Raw genomic sequence first — 15,897 nt, 5'->3', positions numbered from 1 at the left:
CCTGTCCCTAACCTTACCCGTATCCCACCTCAATAGCAGCAAAATTGTTTTGCAATGCAATATGGCCACAATAAGTACATTGTACTTACTTTTTGATGTTAGTACATAGTAGTTAAGGCCACCTAATATAAAGTGTGACCAAAGTTTTTTTTTTTTCACTCAAATTCTGAACAGATGCAGGTCCATAAAAGTGCCATTACGACTACATTTAGCAGTAAATTGTGATCACTCTGACACCTCTGGATCATTTATGATTCAGCAGACTGAACTGTGTCAGATGGCTTGCACCAGAGAACATTTAGTCACTGGAATTGCCAAAATGTGTAAAATAATGCTAAAGATTCTTGCAAATACATTGAAGTGATTTGTTTAAAGGGACAGTTCACCCAAAAATGTCTCAAAATATATTTTTCATAGAAGAAAGAAAGTCATACATTTTAGAGTATATTTATTTTTGGGGGGTGAAGTATACATTTAAGGCTTTTAAACCAGGTTGCAATTTCAGTTGTGTTGTCTTTACAAAGTTTCACAGAGATGGCTGCAAAATTATATGTTGCAACCACTTTACTGTGTTATTGATTTCAGATTTACCTTGTCTCTAAATGTCATGTACATAAACTGAAGTGTGGTTAGTTGTATTACACGCTATTAAGATGCATTGTTCCCATCCAGTTTGGTTGTTCTTTCTGGCAGAACACATATATAACTCAACATACAGCCATTAATATCTAAACCGCTGGCCACAAAAGTGAGTACACCCCTAAGTGAAAATGTCCAAATTGGGCCCAAAGTGTCAATATTTTGTGTGGCCAGTCTGGCCACCATTACTAGCTGTACATCATAAGCTGTACAATCACTACTTTATATTGTAGCAAAGTGTCATTTCTTCAGTGTTGTCACATGAAAAGATATAATAAAATATTTACAAAAATGTGAGGGGTGTAATCACTGCTGTGAGATACTGTATATATACTGTATATATATATATATATATATATATATATACACACACACACACATATATATATATATATATATATATACACATACACTAATACACTAAGGGTGGCACGGTACATGTATTTGTAGAACTGATGTGTGTGTGTGTGTGTGTGTGTGTGCGCGCAATCACTTCAAGTGTTTCCTTATACCAGAATCAACTTTAAACACGTATTATCTTATTAATAATCGCTGGATAAAGGTCTGCTTTTATTTGTGTACACTCACAATGAAAACAAAACAGATTTTTTTTATATATATGTATAACATGTAATAGTATTTAGTATTTTCACATCTAGATGGGAAAAAGATTTAATTTGCACTACTGTCTGATCAAAATAAATGAAAAGAAACCAATCATAGTAGATTGATTTTTTCCTGTTGTACCGAAATCGTATCGAACCGTGGTACCCCCGAACCGAGGTACATACCGAACCGTGTACCGTGTATCTGTGTACCTTGCCACCCCTAATATACACATATACTTTACTAAATTTCTAGAGAGTAAGTGAGACTCTGGGTTTTGACACTGCCCTAAATTTGCAACCTTATTTTTAGCATTGGTTTAAATATTTATTATAGATTAGATTAATTTTTTTTATCTGCATCTCACAGTTTCACAGGGCCCATTCATTCACAAGCTGCTTGAAGGAAACTGCCTCCTGCCTGCACTGACTGACAGCATGAGAGCAGTTAACGGTATGCTAGAGTGTTCCACAATTAACACAGCAATGGTTTCAAATGTCATGTTTGAATACTCGTATTGATCCATAATTATAAATACCATCAAGCTGGAGAAATGATGCCATGTTGAGCGCATACTTTCTGTGTATCTGTGGCAGTCCTGTGTCAATCAGTACACATTTTGACCTCTTCTGTACTGTTTTTTTAAGACGAGGCATGGATTCCTCTGTATGAGTCAGACAGAATGAGACCCCCTGTGCACTCTTGTGTTTTTCACAGACACGCTTCGTTACATCTGGCTCGAGTGCACTTGAAGCATGTGTCCCTGCTGTGTACCTCTAATGTGATAATGTGTTTTTATGCATCAGGTCTTACATATGAACTCCTAGCAGACAGTGTTTATGGGCATCTTTTGAAAAAAAACCATACATATATATATATATATACATATAAATATAAATAAAATATATACACACACAGTACAATCGGGCTGAAGTACAGTAACTTTTTTTAAATAATCAAGAGCATATATTACTTTTCAATATAATGGGGTCATTAATATTTTTGGTAACACTTTATTTTAAGGTGTCATAATACAGAGTAATTACCTAATTAAGTACTTAGTAGTGGCCGTTGTACTTACATGAAATAAAATGTACTATAAAATGTACTTATCATGTAACTAAGTAATGGAACAGCCTGTAATTACAGTTTGTAATTATGTAGATGTAATAGGCAGCTACAGTTACACATATGTAACAAACTGAGTCTGTTACACCGCTACTAGTACACTTAATGTACTTAATGAGGCAGTCGTGGGCCTAATGGATAGAGAGCCGGACTTGTAACCCGAAGGTCGTGGGTTTGAGTCTCAGGTCCGGCAGGGATTGTAGGTGGGGGGAGTGAATAACCAACACTCTCTTCACCCTCAATACCACGACTGAGGTGAGACCCTTGAGCAAGGCACCGAACCCCCAACTGCTCCCCGGGCGCCGCAGCATTGGCTGCCCACTGCTCGAGGTGCATGTTCAGTACTGTGTGTACACTTGGATGGGTTAAATGCAGAGAACGAATTCCGAGTATGGGTCACCATACTTGCCCCCCCCCCCCCCCCCCTTAAGTACAATCTTAGCTTATGCCTGTGTAATATTCTGTAATTTTAATGTAATTAGAAAGGTATTACATGTATTTAAGCTGTGTACTGCTGGGTTAAATTAAACTAAGGTGCAGCTGGATAAGGTGTACAGTATAGATACAATTTAAGTACACTTAAGTACAATCTTGATACACTTTATTTAAGTAGCTTATGCCTGTGTGCTTACATTTATAATTACGTTCTATAATGTCTGCAACACATGTAACAATCTTTTAGTTACATAAGTTGCTGTGTAACAGACTCAGTCTGTTACATATGTGTAACAGTAGCTGCCTATTACATGTATATAATTGCAAACTGTAAGTACAGGCTGTTCCATAACTTAGTTACATGGTAAGTGCATTTTATTTCATGTAAATATAATGGCTACTACTATGCACTTAGCTAGGTAATTACTCTGTATTATGGACACCTTAAAATAAAGTGTTACCGATTTTTTTTTAATGTTTTTGAGTCTCTTTTCCATGCCGAGACTACAATTATTTAATCAGAAATACAGTAAAATGTGTAATATTGCGAAATATTATTACTCCAGAAATAATATTTCATTACTCATTACTCCAGTCTTCAGTGTCACTTGATCCTTCGGAAATCATTCTAATATGCTGATATAGCTCTGAAGAAACTTTCTTATTATTATCAAACAGTTGTTCTGCTTAATATTTTGGTGAAGACCATGATACATTTATTTAAAGGTGCACTAAGTGATAAAAAAAAAAACTTTTGACCACAGCGTCGGACCGTGTCCCAAAGCACACTTGTAGCCAGTCAGCAGTAAGGGGGCATGTCTTGTAATGACAGAGAGAAGAGAGCACTCAGTTTGAGTGCACAGGACGGATATTAGATGGACTATCAAACTGTTTTGTACAGCTAAAAATAGCTGGATGCGGATGAGAAGCTAGACCCATAGAATTTACAAATGGCTGCACCCATTTTTACGGCAAGAAAAAGGAGGATAGATAGAGAGATGGCAGATAAAAAAGGAAAATATCAGAGAAACAAAACCTTTAAATAATCAGGCAAGAGGCAGGACCCGCGTAAATATCGGAGCCGCTTCCCAGCAGTACAGAGAACTCAAGGAGAACTTCAATTTTGTTTGAATATGCTTGTGTGTCATCTTCACTTGTTTCCACGATTGTCATTGCCATGGTTGTGTACGTACATGTAGGGTGTATAAATAAGGGTGAGGTCCTGTTGGCATATGGGCGTGTTTGTTTTGGTCCTTTCAAATATCAACATCATTTGCCAAAAATCGCTTAGTGCACCTTTAACAGCATTTATTTAAAAGAGAACAATGTAAAAATCTTTACTGTTTGATCAATTTAATTTGCCCTTGCTAAATAAAAGTTTTTTTCCCCCAAAACATCTTACTGACCCCAGACTTTTAAACAACAGATTCTCTAAAAATCTAAATTGTATGCAGCAGTGTTTCCCAAAATAAATTTATTCTTGTTTAAATATTTTTTAATATATTTGTTTTGTATTTTGCATTTTGGTTACATTTGGTATTATTATAATAAAAAAAATAATATAATGTACAATAATAATTATTCAATTCTGTAAATTATGCATTGAATTTCCATGCACACAGCAATACATTGCAATGCATTAATGCATTGTTACACCTCTTGAAAAGTGTCTTTGGAAGTGTTAAAAATGAAAGTGGGAAATAAAAACCCTACATGGATGTTTTGAAGATTTATGCGCAGTATGTGAAGAAACTGTGACATTATTATTATTTTAAATAAACCCACCACATTATCAAACAGGTGTGTGAAATCATGATTGAGAATCAAATCAATTCTATGGTTCTTATTATATTACGAATCAGCGTAGGAATTTCCTTCATGTGCATAAAAACATCAGATTTCTTTATCCAATAAAATGGTTTTATCCATCTGTTGTTTAACTTGTTTTTGTCTCCTCATCACAGGATAAATCAGAACAAGCAGCAGGAGACACGGGGGTGAAATCTGATTATGCGCATAGAGGTTTGCGTGTAAACATTCGCTTAGCATGTGCAAGGACTTGTTTGGTAAACTCACGTATGTTGTCGGTGCTCTCCTGTATGGTGTCGGTTTTGAGGAGGTTGTCTGCAAGCATGAAGGCGCCCGTCTCCACCGTATCTAACAGCATGGTTGCGCATCGTAGCTGCTCGGCCACAGACAGCTCCCTCCACGCCGCTTGGGATCGCACCTGCAGAAGGTTATTCACCGTTTCTACCATGGCCTGCAGAACAGAGAAAAAGAGAGACGTCAGCGTTCTGGATGTGAGGGATGACTTCTGAACTCGCACGCACATACATTCTGACATCTGAACTTTACAATAAGGACATATTTCCCAAAGTGCCCACCTCTCCCATTAACCATTTCTCTTCCACTTTCTCCCGCACTCACACACTACACGGTTTCTGTGCTGGAGTATAAACCTGTCAAACTGAAGAAAGATCCACAGGGAGCATGAGACATTGTGAAAATGAAAGAAGCTGTCATCACGCACACATCCACACAAACACTCGCACACAAACACGCACAGGTTCACACAAGGCAAGGGGTAATTTATGGGTCTATAAGAGCACTATATAGGAAAATGAAATGTCCCGGCTGTGCGGCGGAAACTAATATAGGGGTATTTTAAAAAAAAGTGTGATATTAAGATATTAAGCGTTTTAAATTTGGCAGAGAATATTATCACAGGGATATTAAAAGCTCAGCCTTGATATACAAATGAAGGGGTAAGACTTAAGGTGGTAGTTTATTAAAAAGCTTGCTGAGTATATCGCGCCACATTACAATTTTGCTTTTCATTTGAAAAAGTTCAGCGTGCTGCAACATTAACATATGGACTACAGTGATATTCACAAAGCAGGCCAAATATATTTGTCACTTTCACAAAAATGTTAACACACACAAACACTGTTAACAATAATTCCAGGTCAAATCCCATTCATTTTAAATAGATCATGCCTCTATGGAAGTTCATAACCTTGCAATATTATTACAACTGTTACAGCACATATAAAGTGCATAATATCTGTGGCGAAGAGATATGTAATGTAATTAACTTCTCTCACTGTAGTGCACTCAACCGTAGGGATGGACAGAGGGATGTTTTGTCGTTTGTCTTTAGGTTGCTGCAGGCTAATCTGGCCATTGGGTTGAATCATTCTGCCCCAGTTACAGTAGAGCAGTGTGTGTGTGTGCAGTGTGTGTGTGTGTGAGAGAGAGAGAGAGAGAGAGAGACAGAGAAAGAGTGTGTTAAAGGTGGGATGACTATATTCATTTTGACACCACTAAAGTAATGACCCTTTTACGAGAGAGAGAAAAAGGAGAGACAGAGATGAGAGACGACTGGGATAAAAGGTAAAAAGGAAGAGTTATATTTACTTCCTCACAAAACTGCTTATGAAATCTTCTGACAGAGTGTGTGTCAAGAGGTCAGGGGAAAGAGCGTGTGTGTGTGCACTTGGGGGCTCACACTGAGGAGACAGATAAGAGATTTTTTAAAAACTCTTCTTATATCCTGTTTCCTCACACACACAGTGGCAATACTCTCCACAGACTTGGTAAATGGAGCAGAACTGATGTGCTTTGAAGCTGAGGAGCTAATCCAGCGTGAAGAGACACATATACACACACTGCATTACATATTAGATGACCACTAAGAATCCATATTTGCTTGATGTCAATACCGGGAGGCTTCAGACAGTTGTCATGGAATCCTGTAATTCTCTCTGTCTAAATCAGAAGGATCAATTGATGTTTTGATAGACTCGTTTCACTCAGCAGAGTATTTGAAAATAGAACGCTGTAATTTGTTGTTTCAAGTTGCTCTGGGCAATATAGCAGTCATCTCGGACTAATGGTGTGGATGCAGGACCATGAAAATGGAATAGATTTTGGTTATCGATGCCATTATAAACATAAACATGTCGATTTGAACTGGCAAGGGTTTTGGGGGGGGGGGGATTAATTATTCTGTGAATGCAGAATTGTAATGTGAAAATATTCTTTGAGGTGACAAGCTCAAACTAAATCAGGTATCATTTGGCTACTAATATGACAGGAGTCTTTAAAACACATTTTTAAGATTTAAAACACATTTTCCAAAATGATGATTCATTTGTTTAGGGGTAAAAATGTTTTTAATGAGGAAAAATTACCATGTGCACCTATATAATAATAATAATAATAATAATACAATTAAATTTAAATTATTATTTAATAATTAAACGGTCAATGATAAAAATGAATTGAAAAATAAACAAATTAAATTAAAATAATTTATATAAAAATGTGCATGACACCTGACTGCAGAAATGTATTATTCACAGACATGATACTTTTATTCTGTGAGCATAAGCGTACAATGATAGGTTGATTAGTCGTGGCCTAATGGGGGACTATTAGTCTATTAGACTATTAGACTATTAGTCGTGGGAAGTCGTGGCCTAATGGTTAGAGAGTCGGACTCGTAATCAAAAGGTTGCGAGTTCGAGCCCCCGGCCGGCAGGAATTGTAGGTGAGGGGAGGGAATGTCCAACGCTCTCTCCACCCTCAATACCACGACTGAGGTGCCCTTGAGCAAGGCACCGAACCCCCAATTGCTCCCCGGGCGCTGCAGCATGGCTGCCCACTGCTCCGGGTGTGTGTTCACTGTGTGTGTGTGTGTGCGTGTGTGCATTTGTTCACTACTCACTGCTGTGTGTGTGCACTTGGATGGGTTAAACGCAGAGCACCAATTTCGAGTATGGGTCACCATACTTGACAATACGTCACGACTATACTATTACAAGACAAATTGAGTAATATTCATCTAGTCATGTGATCTTAATATGTCACCTCCAGCTGACTGGCTCAATATAAAATAAATCAGGTTTTATTGGGCTGCTAATGTGACTGGAGTCTTTGTCTCAAATGAGTGATTTTAAACATATTTTTTTCAAAATTACTACTCATCTCTTTAGGGGTAAAACCATTTTAATGAGGAAAAAATTACCAAGTGCACCTTTATACAAGAAAAACAGAAAGCTCAAGCAACATCTAGACCTCAATTATTTCATGGAGTAAAAAATCTGTATAAATCTGTCATGCATTGGCAGGGTTGACTGAACGGCCTGGCTCAGTTTGAGATATGCATCAGTCATTTTCTTCCTCTAAATCAGTTCTTCTCATGCTTTTGCTTTCGTTCAGTCTGCTGAGCTTTTCTTGGGCTTATCTACATTATTTTGTGCTTTTTTTCCACTGTCTGCGTGTGTGTGTGTTTATCAGTCGCCTGATGTGACACTGCTGACCAGTGCTGACATCACTACTGCTTTCTCAGGAGAAAAAAATTGCTCTGCTTTTATAAATGCAAAAAATGCAGCCCACAGGCACAAGCACAGACGCACAGACACACAAACAACCAATATGATTCATATGGTGTGACAGATACGGCTCCACACAAGTATAAAGCAGTATTTATGTTGAAAACTTTACCCATCTATGTAGATGTTGAAGTGATATGGAACATGCATAAAAAAACAATCACAATATTTGTGTGCCTACACACACACAACATGATAAATAAGGACAGAGTGAAGTACCTGTATGAAGAAACGGCACGATCGCTCTCTCTTCTGGAGCTGAAAGACAATATTAAAACATTACAATGACATACAGTACACAAACACAACTACACATTAAAAATCAAAGTGCATATTTAATCATACAGAGCCAAATAGGAAACAAAGCCTGATAGGCTGAAATAATCTACAATCATTTAGTAATAAATAATCAGGGATCATGATAATATTATGTATCAGAACAAAATTAGGAACAAAATTAATCTGTGAGTTACAGTCACCATGTTGGCTCATGAAACTGACACTGTGCCCACAAAACATTCCTACATGTCTGCCAGGGCAATAATACTGTAAATATACAAACAAACAACACTGAGATATACAAAGTCTGAATGGAGCAGAGGTGTCTGACTGTGTCTCATTGCAGATGAGCTGATGTTTGTGTAATTGATAACTTTAGCTAGATGCTGGTAATCGGAAACTGACAGGCTGTCTGTTTAAAGTTTGTAAAGTGATATACAGACACTACAGTGCCCAACTGTGCCTGAGAGAATGAATGAGATTCACTGGTCTTGACACATTGAAGGTGATGTGTGTGATTTTCTTTACATTAAAATACTCTCTCCTATCCCAGCTTAATGTGCAGAGAAAGACAACCAGGACCTTTGTTCTGGGCCTTCTGATGTTCTGAGAACCCAGATTTTGTCTGGACCAAAATAATTTATTGTACAAATGTAAGCATAAATGCCTTCAAACCCAATTATAGAAATATATTAATAAGATCATAAACTTCAAAGGTCCAATCAGATGCAAAATAGTTAACATGACACAAGTTCAATAGGAAAATTCACAATTTTGATTCGGAAATGTCTTGATTTTCAAAACTATTTTAAGTAATTTTTGCTGTCAGCATATAGTAGTTAGTTTCTGTTTTTAGGATCTTTAACATGCTGTCATCTATTTAATTTAGCTTCAGCCTAGTAAGATGAATTTGTGCCAAAATATTGTTGTTAATACAAAGCTTATACTATTAAACTACTAAATAATTCTGAATATAATGTATGATAATGCAATAGGGGAACTAGGGAATTTGTTAGTTTTATTAATGTCTGATTTTACTATTAAATAAAAATAATAAAGCATTATTTTATTGGGTAAATATTCACTGGCATCAAACATGTATTTTACATATATCTGAACATAATAAGTGATGATAATTTTTAAAATGTACAATATGTAAAACTTTTTTAATGTATTTAATCTCTGACATGAGAATAATTCTATATTTTCAGATATAAGCAGAATATGAATATTTCTCTTTTGGTGTCACAAATGCCATGTGCACTGGAAACAAGCTCATTTAAGACCAGCTCTTATGTAATAGCAAATTAGCATTTGTCTTCTTTTTTTATGTGTTTAGCATATTGATACTCATCTAGTCAGTTGCATTTTATACATTTCATTTGGCATAGTTTTTTCCCCTGCTGTCCATAAACAGACCTGTGAGTTGTTTTTCTGTTATGAACAACCACTTTTGATATGCATAAAATATATATTATATAATATATATTTGTGCATTAGATGTCTGACAGGAAGTTCATTATGTTTCTAACAAATTCATCTGTCTGTATGTGTAATGCCATGCAGTCGGCGTGTGTGTTTCACCACTTTGAAGTTATTTAAATTTTTTTGTTATTCTTTTATGTTGCGGCTTCTTTTGTTAATTGGAAAAAACTCACCGGGGCTTTATGAGCTGTTTTAATTTGTGTGTCCTTATTTATAAGAGTGTGTGTGTGTGTGTGGGTGTGTGTGAGTGTAAGGATTTCTGTCTATCGAGCAGTAGCTGTTTTTAACAGGAAGTTTTCCCATTTGGGCCTTAAAGCCTTTGATCTGTGGACTGCCACAGGTTTACTGCCTAAAACACTGTACTCTGCACAGAATTAGGGCACTTCTCTCTCTCCCATTCCTTTTCGCACAAAAATACACATGAACACAATGAGCTTTCTTAAACCTAAAGAACAGCTATGTAATTAGCATGTAATAAACATGTAATAATTGTGTAATTACTACCTAGAACGTGTGTGTGGTTTATTAACAGCTTGAATACCTTGTTTAAGCTACGTGCCGCTGTGTCTTTTCCCCCCGGAGTGAGATTTCGCAGCTGTACATCCAGCAGTTCCACCAGTTGTGCCATGGCTTTGACTGTGGAAGGAACATCGCCGGGTCTCAACTCTCCCTTCGTCTGTTCAGCCAACTCCCGTGCTACTATAGCAGCGGTTTCTCCCGATCTCATCTACAGGAAAAGAGAGAGAAAGATGTACGTGGGCATATTGATTTTATTCGCTCTGTCCCTTGATGGTCGAATAAGTGGATGAACAAATGGCTTCATAGATTTGTGATTCTCCCTATTTTCTGATTTGCTCTCTGTAGTACAAAGGAAACCATTTCACATTACCGTTAAGCTTCAGTCATCATCACACTTTACACACACGTGCACTCTCACTGCACACTTGCACACACACATGCCACATCATTTCAAGCTGCTGTTGCACAACACTTTTGGCTGCACTGCTGTCTTTTAGTAATTTTGCCACAAAGTGAAATAAATTGCGGCTGATCTTGACAGTTGAATTTTTGGCTCATTTTGTTATACACAAAATTTCCTCTAAGCTGTTTCGCTACAGGCTGCTCTTTGTGATAAGCTTTTGTGCCTTCTGTTAAAAAAAACTTCAGGCCAAATTATGCTTTAAGAATATTTGCCAAAGGCATATCACTCTAAATGTTTTAAATAGGCTGATACGCCATTATCATATTTCCCATGGTGCCGTGTTTTTACTTACTCTTTGAGTGATGTGATTGGTCCACGGTGAGGTGCAGTTGCTCAGATCTGGTCCCTTCGGATCCCAGTAGCCAAGCAAACAATTAAACGTGGCTACACCTGAAAAATAATAATATAGGAAAACATGAACACAGCACAAAGCACACACACACATTCGTTCAGGCATATGAGCATCCACACTCACTGAGAGGAACATGGCCTTGCAATTGCTGTCAAACCAATCACACACATAAGCAGGCCAAGAGATTTACTAGCGATACATAATGTGTCAATCAACAGCTGGCAGCTGCCCACATAATGAGGTGGCACTGACAGAACACCTGAACAAGCTAACCTCAGTAACAGGAAAGAGATTTTTTTTAAAGATTAACTCAACATACACAGAGGTAAATATACACTGCTCATAACTTTTTCAAGTTTATGTCCATATACAGTGGCTTGAACAATATTTGACATACTTAAGACAAATCTTAAGGGTTTTTTTCACCCAAAAAGATTATTCTGTCATTATTTACTCACCTTCATATTGTTACAAACCTACATGATGTTTTTATTTTAATCTAAATAACTCAAAAGGAGATGTTTAACAGAAAGTTAATGCTTCTCTTTTCCATAAAATGAAAATGAACGGTGATCAATGTCACCATAAATGTGGTCCATTTGACGTGTACACTGTACTGTGTGAGGAACTTTGTGTGAGGAACATACCTAAATTTGAGTCTATGTACATTAAGTTATAATCTTATCCTACCCATACTGTAAATCTCATTCATGCTCAGAATGACCACTATTATGGTCCTTTTATGATTTATGATTTTTGGTCACCATTTGGCTTCCACTGTATGGACATAAAAATAATAAACATATTTTACAAAATATCTGTTTTGTAAATATTCCATAGAAAAAAGAAAGTCATACAGGTTTGGAATGGCATTAATTCTCACTTTTAAATAGTCGCTTATTAGCATGCCTATTATTAACATGTTGGGTGTTTTATTAGTAGTTATAAAGCACATATTCTGCATGAACATATTTTGCATCCCTAATCCTACCCAATACCTAAACCTAACAACCACCTTGCTAACTGTTAATAAGCAGCAAATTAGTAGTTTATTGAGGCAAAAGTTGTAGTTAATGGTTTGTTAATGGCGAGAATTGGACCTTAAAATAAAGTGTTACTGTAATTATTTGTACTGTGGTAATTCCTATTGTTGAACATAATTATAAAGATTTACTAATGATGAGTTTAGCTCTAAACACTGGGATGATAAATTAATTACAGTCTAGAATTACAAATTAATTCTTTCATTCATTTTATCAGGAGCTTTGCTGCGGTGTTGAAGTGTATCAGATCTTTCTAAGAGCGCAACACACACACACACACACACACAGCTAAGCCTAAACGCTGATGCATTCAATACACATTAAACAAAATAAACCTCTATGCACACACTGCCCCTAATAATAGATTAATCACTCTCTCACTAACCTATGGTGCCAGGTGGACACGGTTGCTTAGCAACCTGTCCCTGGTGTGTCCGTGGCCAGGAGATTTCAGCAGTGAGACGTGGGGCACAATAGTCAACAGCGACTGGAGTCTGCAGGGAAGGAGGCGACCGAGTCAGGGCTTCTGGGAGGATGTTATGGCGGCGAGGCGGAGCCATGGTGGTTGTTGTGGTAGTAGTGAGAGAGGGGCGGATCGTACCCGTATATGGGCGTGGAGGAGTCGTGGAGCTGCGTACTGGAGGAAGAGCATCAGGAAGCAAGACTGAAGAAGGAGGATCTGGAAGAAAGAGAGGGAAGAACGAGATATTTAATACTTACAATACAAATGAACATGACATTTTGCAATACACAGCAAAAACTGTTATTCTTTTAAAACACTCCTTTATTTAAAAAATAAATTACACAAAACTATGAATATGTGTGTGTGTGTGTGTGTAAATTTATAAATATTTTATTACAAATACATAGAAAAAAATTACATTTTTGATTCATCAAAATATCGATCGATAGATAGATAGATAGATAGATAGATAGATAGATAGATAGATAGATAGATAGAGTCAAGTATTATAACTAAAATACTATATTTATTTACACTTCACCTTCATAATTTTAAATATAAAAATTTTTATTATCAAAAATATAACAATGTATAATATTTGTTATTTGTGATTATTAAATATTCTATAAGTATTTATTCTATAATAAAAATATATAATATGAATAATTGTTCATATATTAAAATATATTTAATTTTATATGTTATATTATTTTAATATACATTAAAATGCGATGTACCTATCAATTATATATCCATTAAAATATAATATCACTATATACTACATGATATTACATTTATTTACATTTCACATGCATATCTTTTAAATATTACAAATTTTATTTTTGTACAGCTGCTGTTTAAGCACAGACATTTGCCCAAAGAATGCTGCTAAATCCCTTCTATCGCTGTCTCTCTCTAGGCATCTCTGCTGTTTCAGGGATGACTGAATGAGTCAGGTTTCTGGAGAGTGTTTGTGTGTCTAAATGTGTGTCTTTGTGCCCTGTGCAGCAGTTGGGAGTGTATGTTTTGACAGGCCTGATCCCTGAGTGCAAGGACTTCAGAGAGGCAAAGATAGATGATGTTTAAACGTCATAACTCCCCACTGGCACGCTCTTTTCCTGTCTGTCTCTCTCTCAAACATACAAGCACACACCTGAGGGCCTGAATCAGGCATTTAGCAGTCAAATGCATATATGTAGCTTTGTTTATTGATATAAAGTGCGAAAGAATCTGTGTCAGAAGTTCAGGATATCACATGACAGGGAGTAAACATCCCTTAAAGCCTGGGCTAGACTAAACTATGCTGTAAGAGTTCTGTCTACAATACATGTATGTGTGGATAGACACATACTAGCACACACAGAGAGAGCCGAAGAGTAGAACTAAAGAGATAGCTTCCCTCTATTTTTTAGTTTCTTTTTGTTTCTTAGTCCCTGTCTTTCTATCTTGCCGTGTTTATCTGGAGATGCTCTTGTTGCCGCAGCAACTGTTGGAAAAAAGGACAGAACTGTGAAGAGGTTTGAAGAAGAACTCTAGAGGACAGCTACTTTTTTTCCATTTGCATGTTTGTCTGTGAATTGGCCATGGTGATGTACTTTAATAAAAAGTGGATATGAAAAGAATGCAGGAACAAGATCCCACAAGGCTCCGTCCTTGGACCGATGGAAATGTGTTATTTTTTTAACTGTAACTGAAAAATTTGAGTTTTATATACAGTATCTTGGTATGTTTTCATCCTTTGATTCAGTATAAATTTCAATATTCATGTATCTTATTAGCTCTGACTACATCACTGAGAAAAAAAATCTAAAACTAAAACTCAGAACTATAAGTAACACAACCCATTTAAAACATGGTGAAAAATAATCAGGGCATGTTTTTCACTAAATGAGCGAAAATATATATATATTTTGTTTTTGTTTTTAATTTATATGCACCAGGATAACAAGAGAGTAATAAATAAAATAAAATATTTTAATATGCCTACATGAAAATCTGAATAACTAAATCAGAGCTTTGAAATTAATTAACTGACACAACCAGTTTGAACTGATTCACAAACTGTAAATAAACTAAACTGCATTTTTTATTGCAAAAGAATGTAAGAATCCTGCAGTAACAATCTGTTACGTGACGAACTGTAAGTTACTTAAGCATACGCTAAAACGTTAAAACGTTTGGTAAATTTCTTATGCTAACCACAGTGGCATTTATTTGATATAAAATACAGCAAAAACAATAATATTGTGAAATGCTATTAGAATTCATAATATCTATTTTAAAGTGTATGTATGTATGTACAGTATGTATGTAATGTCACATGATTCTTCAGAAATCATTCTAATATGCTGATGTGGAGCTCAAGAAACAATTTGTATTATTATCAATGTTGAAGAAAGGTTTTGCTTGTCTGGGTAGGGGGAACATGCCCGCAGTACTGCCTACAATGCAGATCCACCATTGACTCTGCCCTAATAGATTTAGCACACGATGTACTTGCCAGTGCATAAATTATACCTGAAAATGTGCACTAACAAAACTGTGCAATCATAAGGCAGCGTGAGCTCTCGTTAGCAGTTCAGTACGAAAGATAGTTCCTCTTTCTTAGACTATATCCCACCAGACAGCTCTGGCTTATTATAGAGACGCAATGATCCAAATATCCCCTCACATCTCCTCTCATCACTTTTCCTGCCCTCTTTTCTCTTCGCTCTTTCCCCCACCTCCCTCTGTGCGGCAAATCTGACTGTGATTTTAAAGGGCCACTGAGTGAAATGAAAGCACTTCCTGTTTCTATTTCTGTAACTGTCTGTGTGAGGAGCTACTGAGGCAAGACTCGGAAAGCAGCAGAGCATTCTACAGTGACTAATCGCTCACACACACGCTCACAGACAGGCATGGCACCCTCCCTTCCTTTTTCTCACAGAAGCCATTAAATGACAAACCAGCCCTTTCATCCACCTTCCAAATCTCTCCATCGCTCCTTTCTTGCCGATGACCGCCTGTCTGCCGTGCCCTCCATGTCTCTAGATTGTCATCTCTGTGATACAGCCCACTCAGACACAATAGGGGTACAGATAGAGGGCAAC

The 15,897-nt window shown here is 36.7% G+C and overlaps 1 protein-coding gene across 2 annotated transcripts in view; it reads right to left on the bottom strand.

The window, feature by feature from the left end:
* The window catches only part of LOC306873098 (adhesion G protein-coupled receptor L3-like), an 80,368-nt gene that overhangs the window by 32,011 nt on the left and 32,460 nt on the right, over positions 1-15,897 (bottom strand). For both annotated transcript variants that reach the window (XM_079422133.1, XM_079422134.1), the window contains exons 6-10: positions 12,731-13,024; positions 11,243-11,340; positions 10,510-10,695; positions 8,424-8,462; positions 4,885-5,068 (exon numbers count right to left, since the gene is read on the bottom strand). In XM_079422133.1, coding sequence (XP_079278259.1) covers positions 4,885-5,068; positions 8,424-8,462; positions 10,510-10,695; positions 11,243-11,340; positions 12,731-13,024 — 801 coding nt within the window. The remainder of the gene's footprint in view (positions 1-4,884; positions 5,069-8,423; positions 8,463-10,509; positions 10,696-11,242; positions 11,341-12,730; positions 13,025-15,897) is intronic.

Source organism: Barbus barbus (genome assembly GCF_936440315.1).
Source record: "Barbus barbus genome assembly, chromosome: 7".
Taxonomy (NCBI): Eukaryota; Metazoa; Chordata; class Actinopteri; order Cypriniformes; family Cyprinidae; genus Barbus; species Barbus barbus.
The sequence above is the reverse complement of the archived record's forward strand: the minus strand, read 5'-3'. Positions and strand labels throughout refer to the sequence as shown.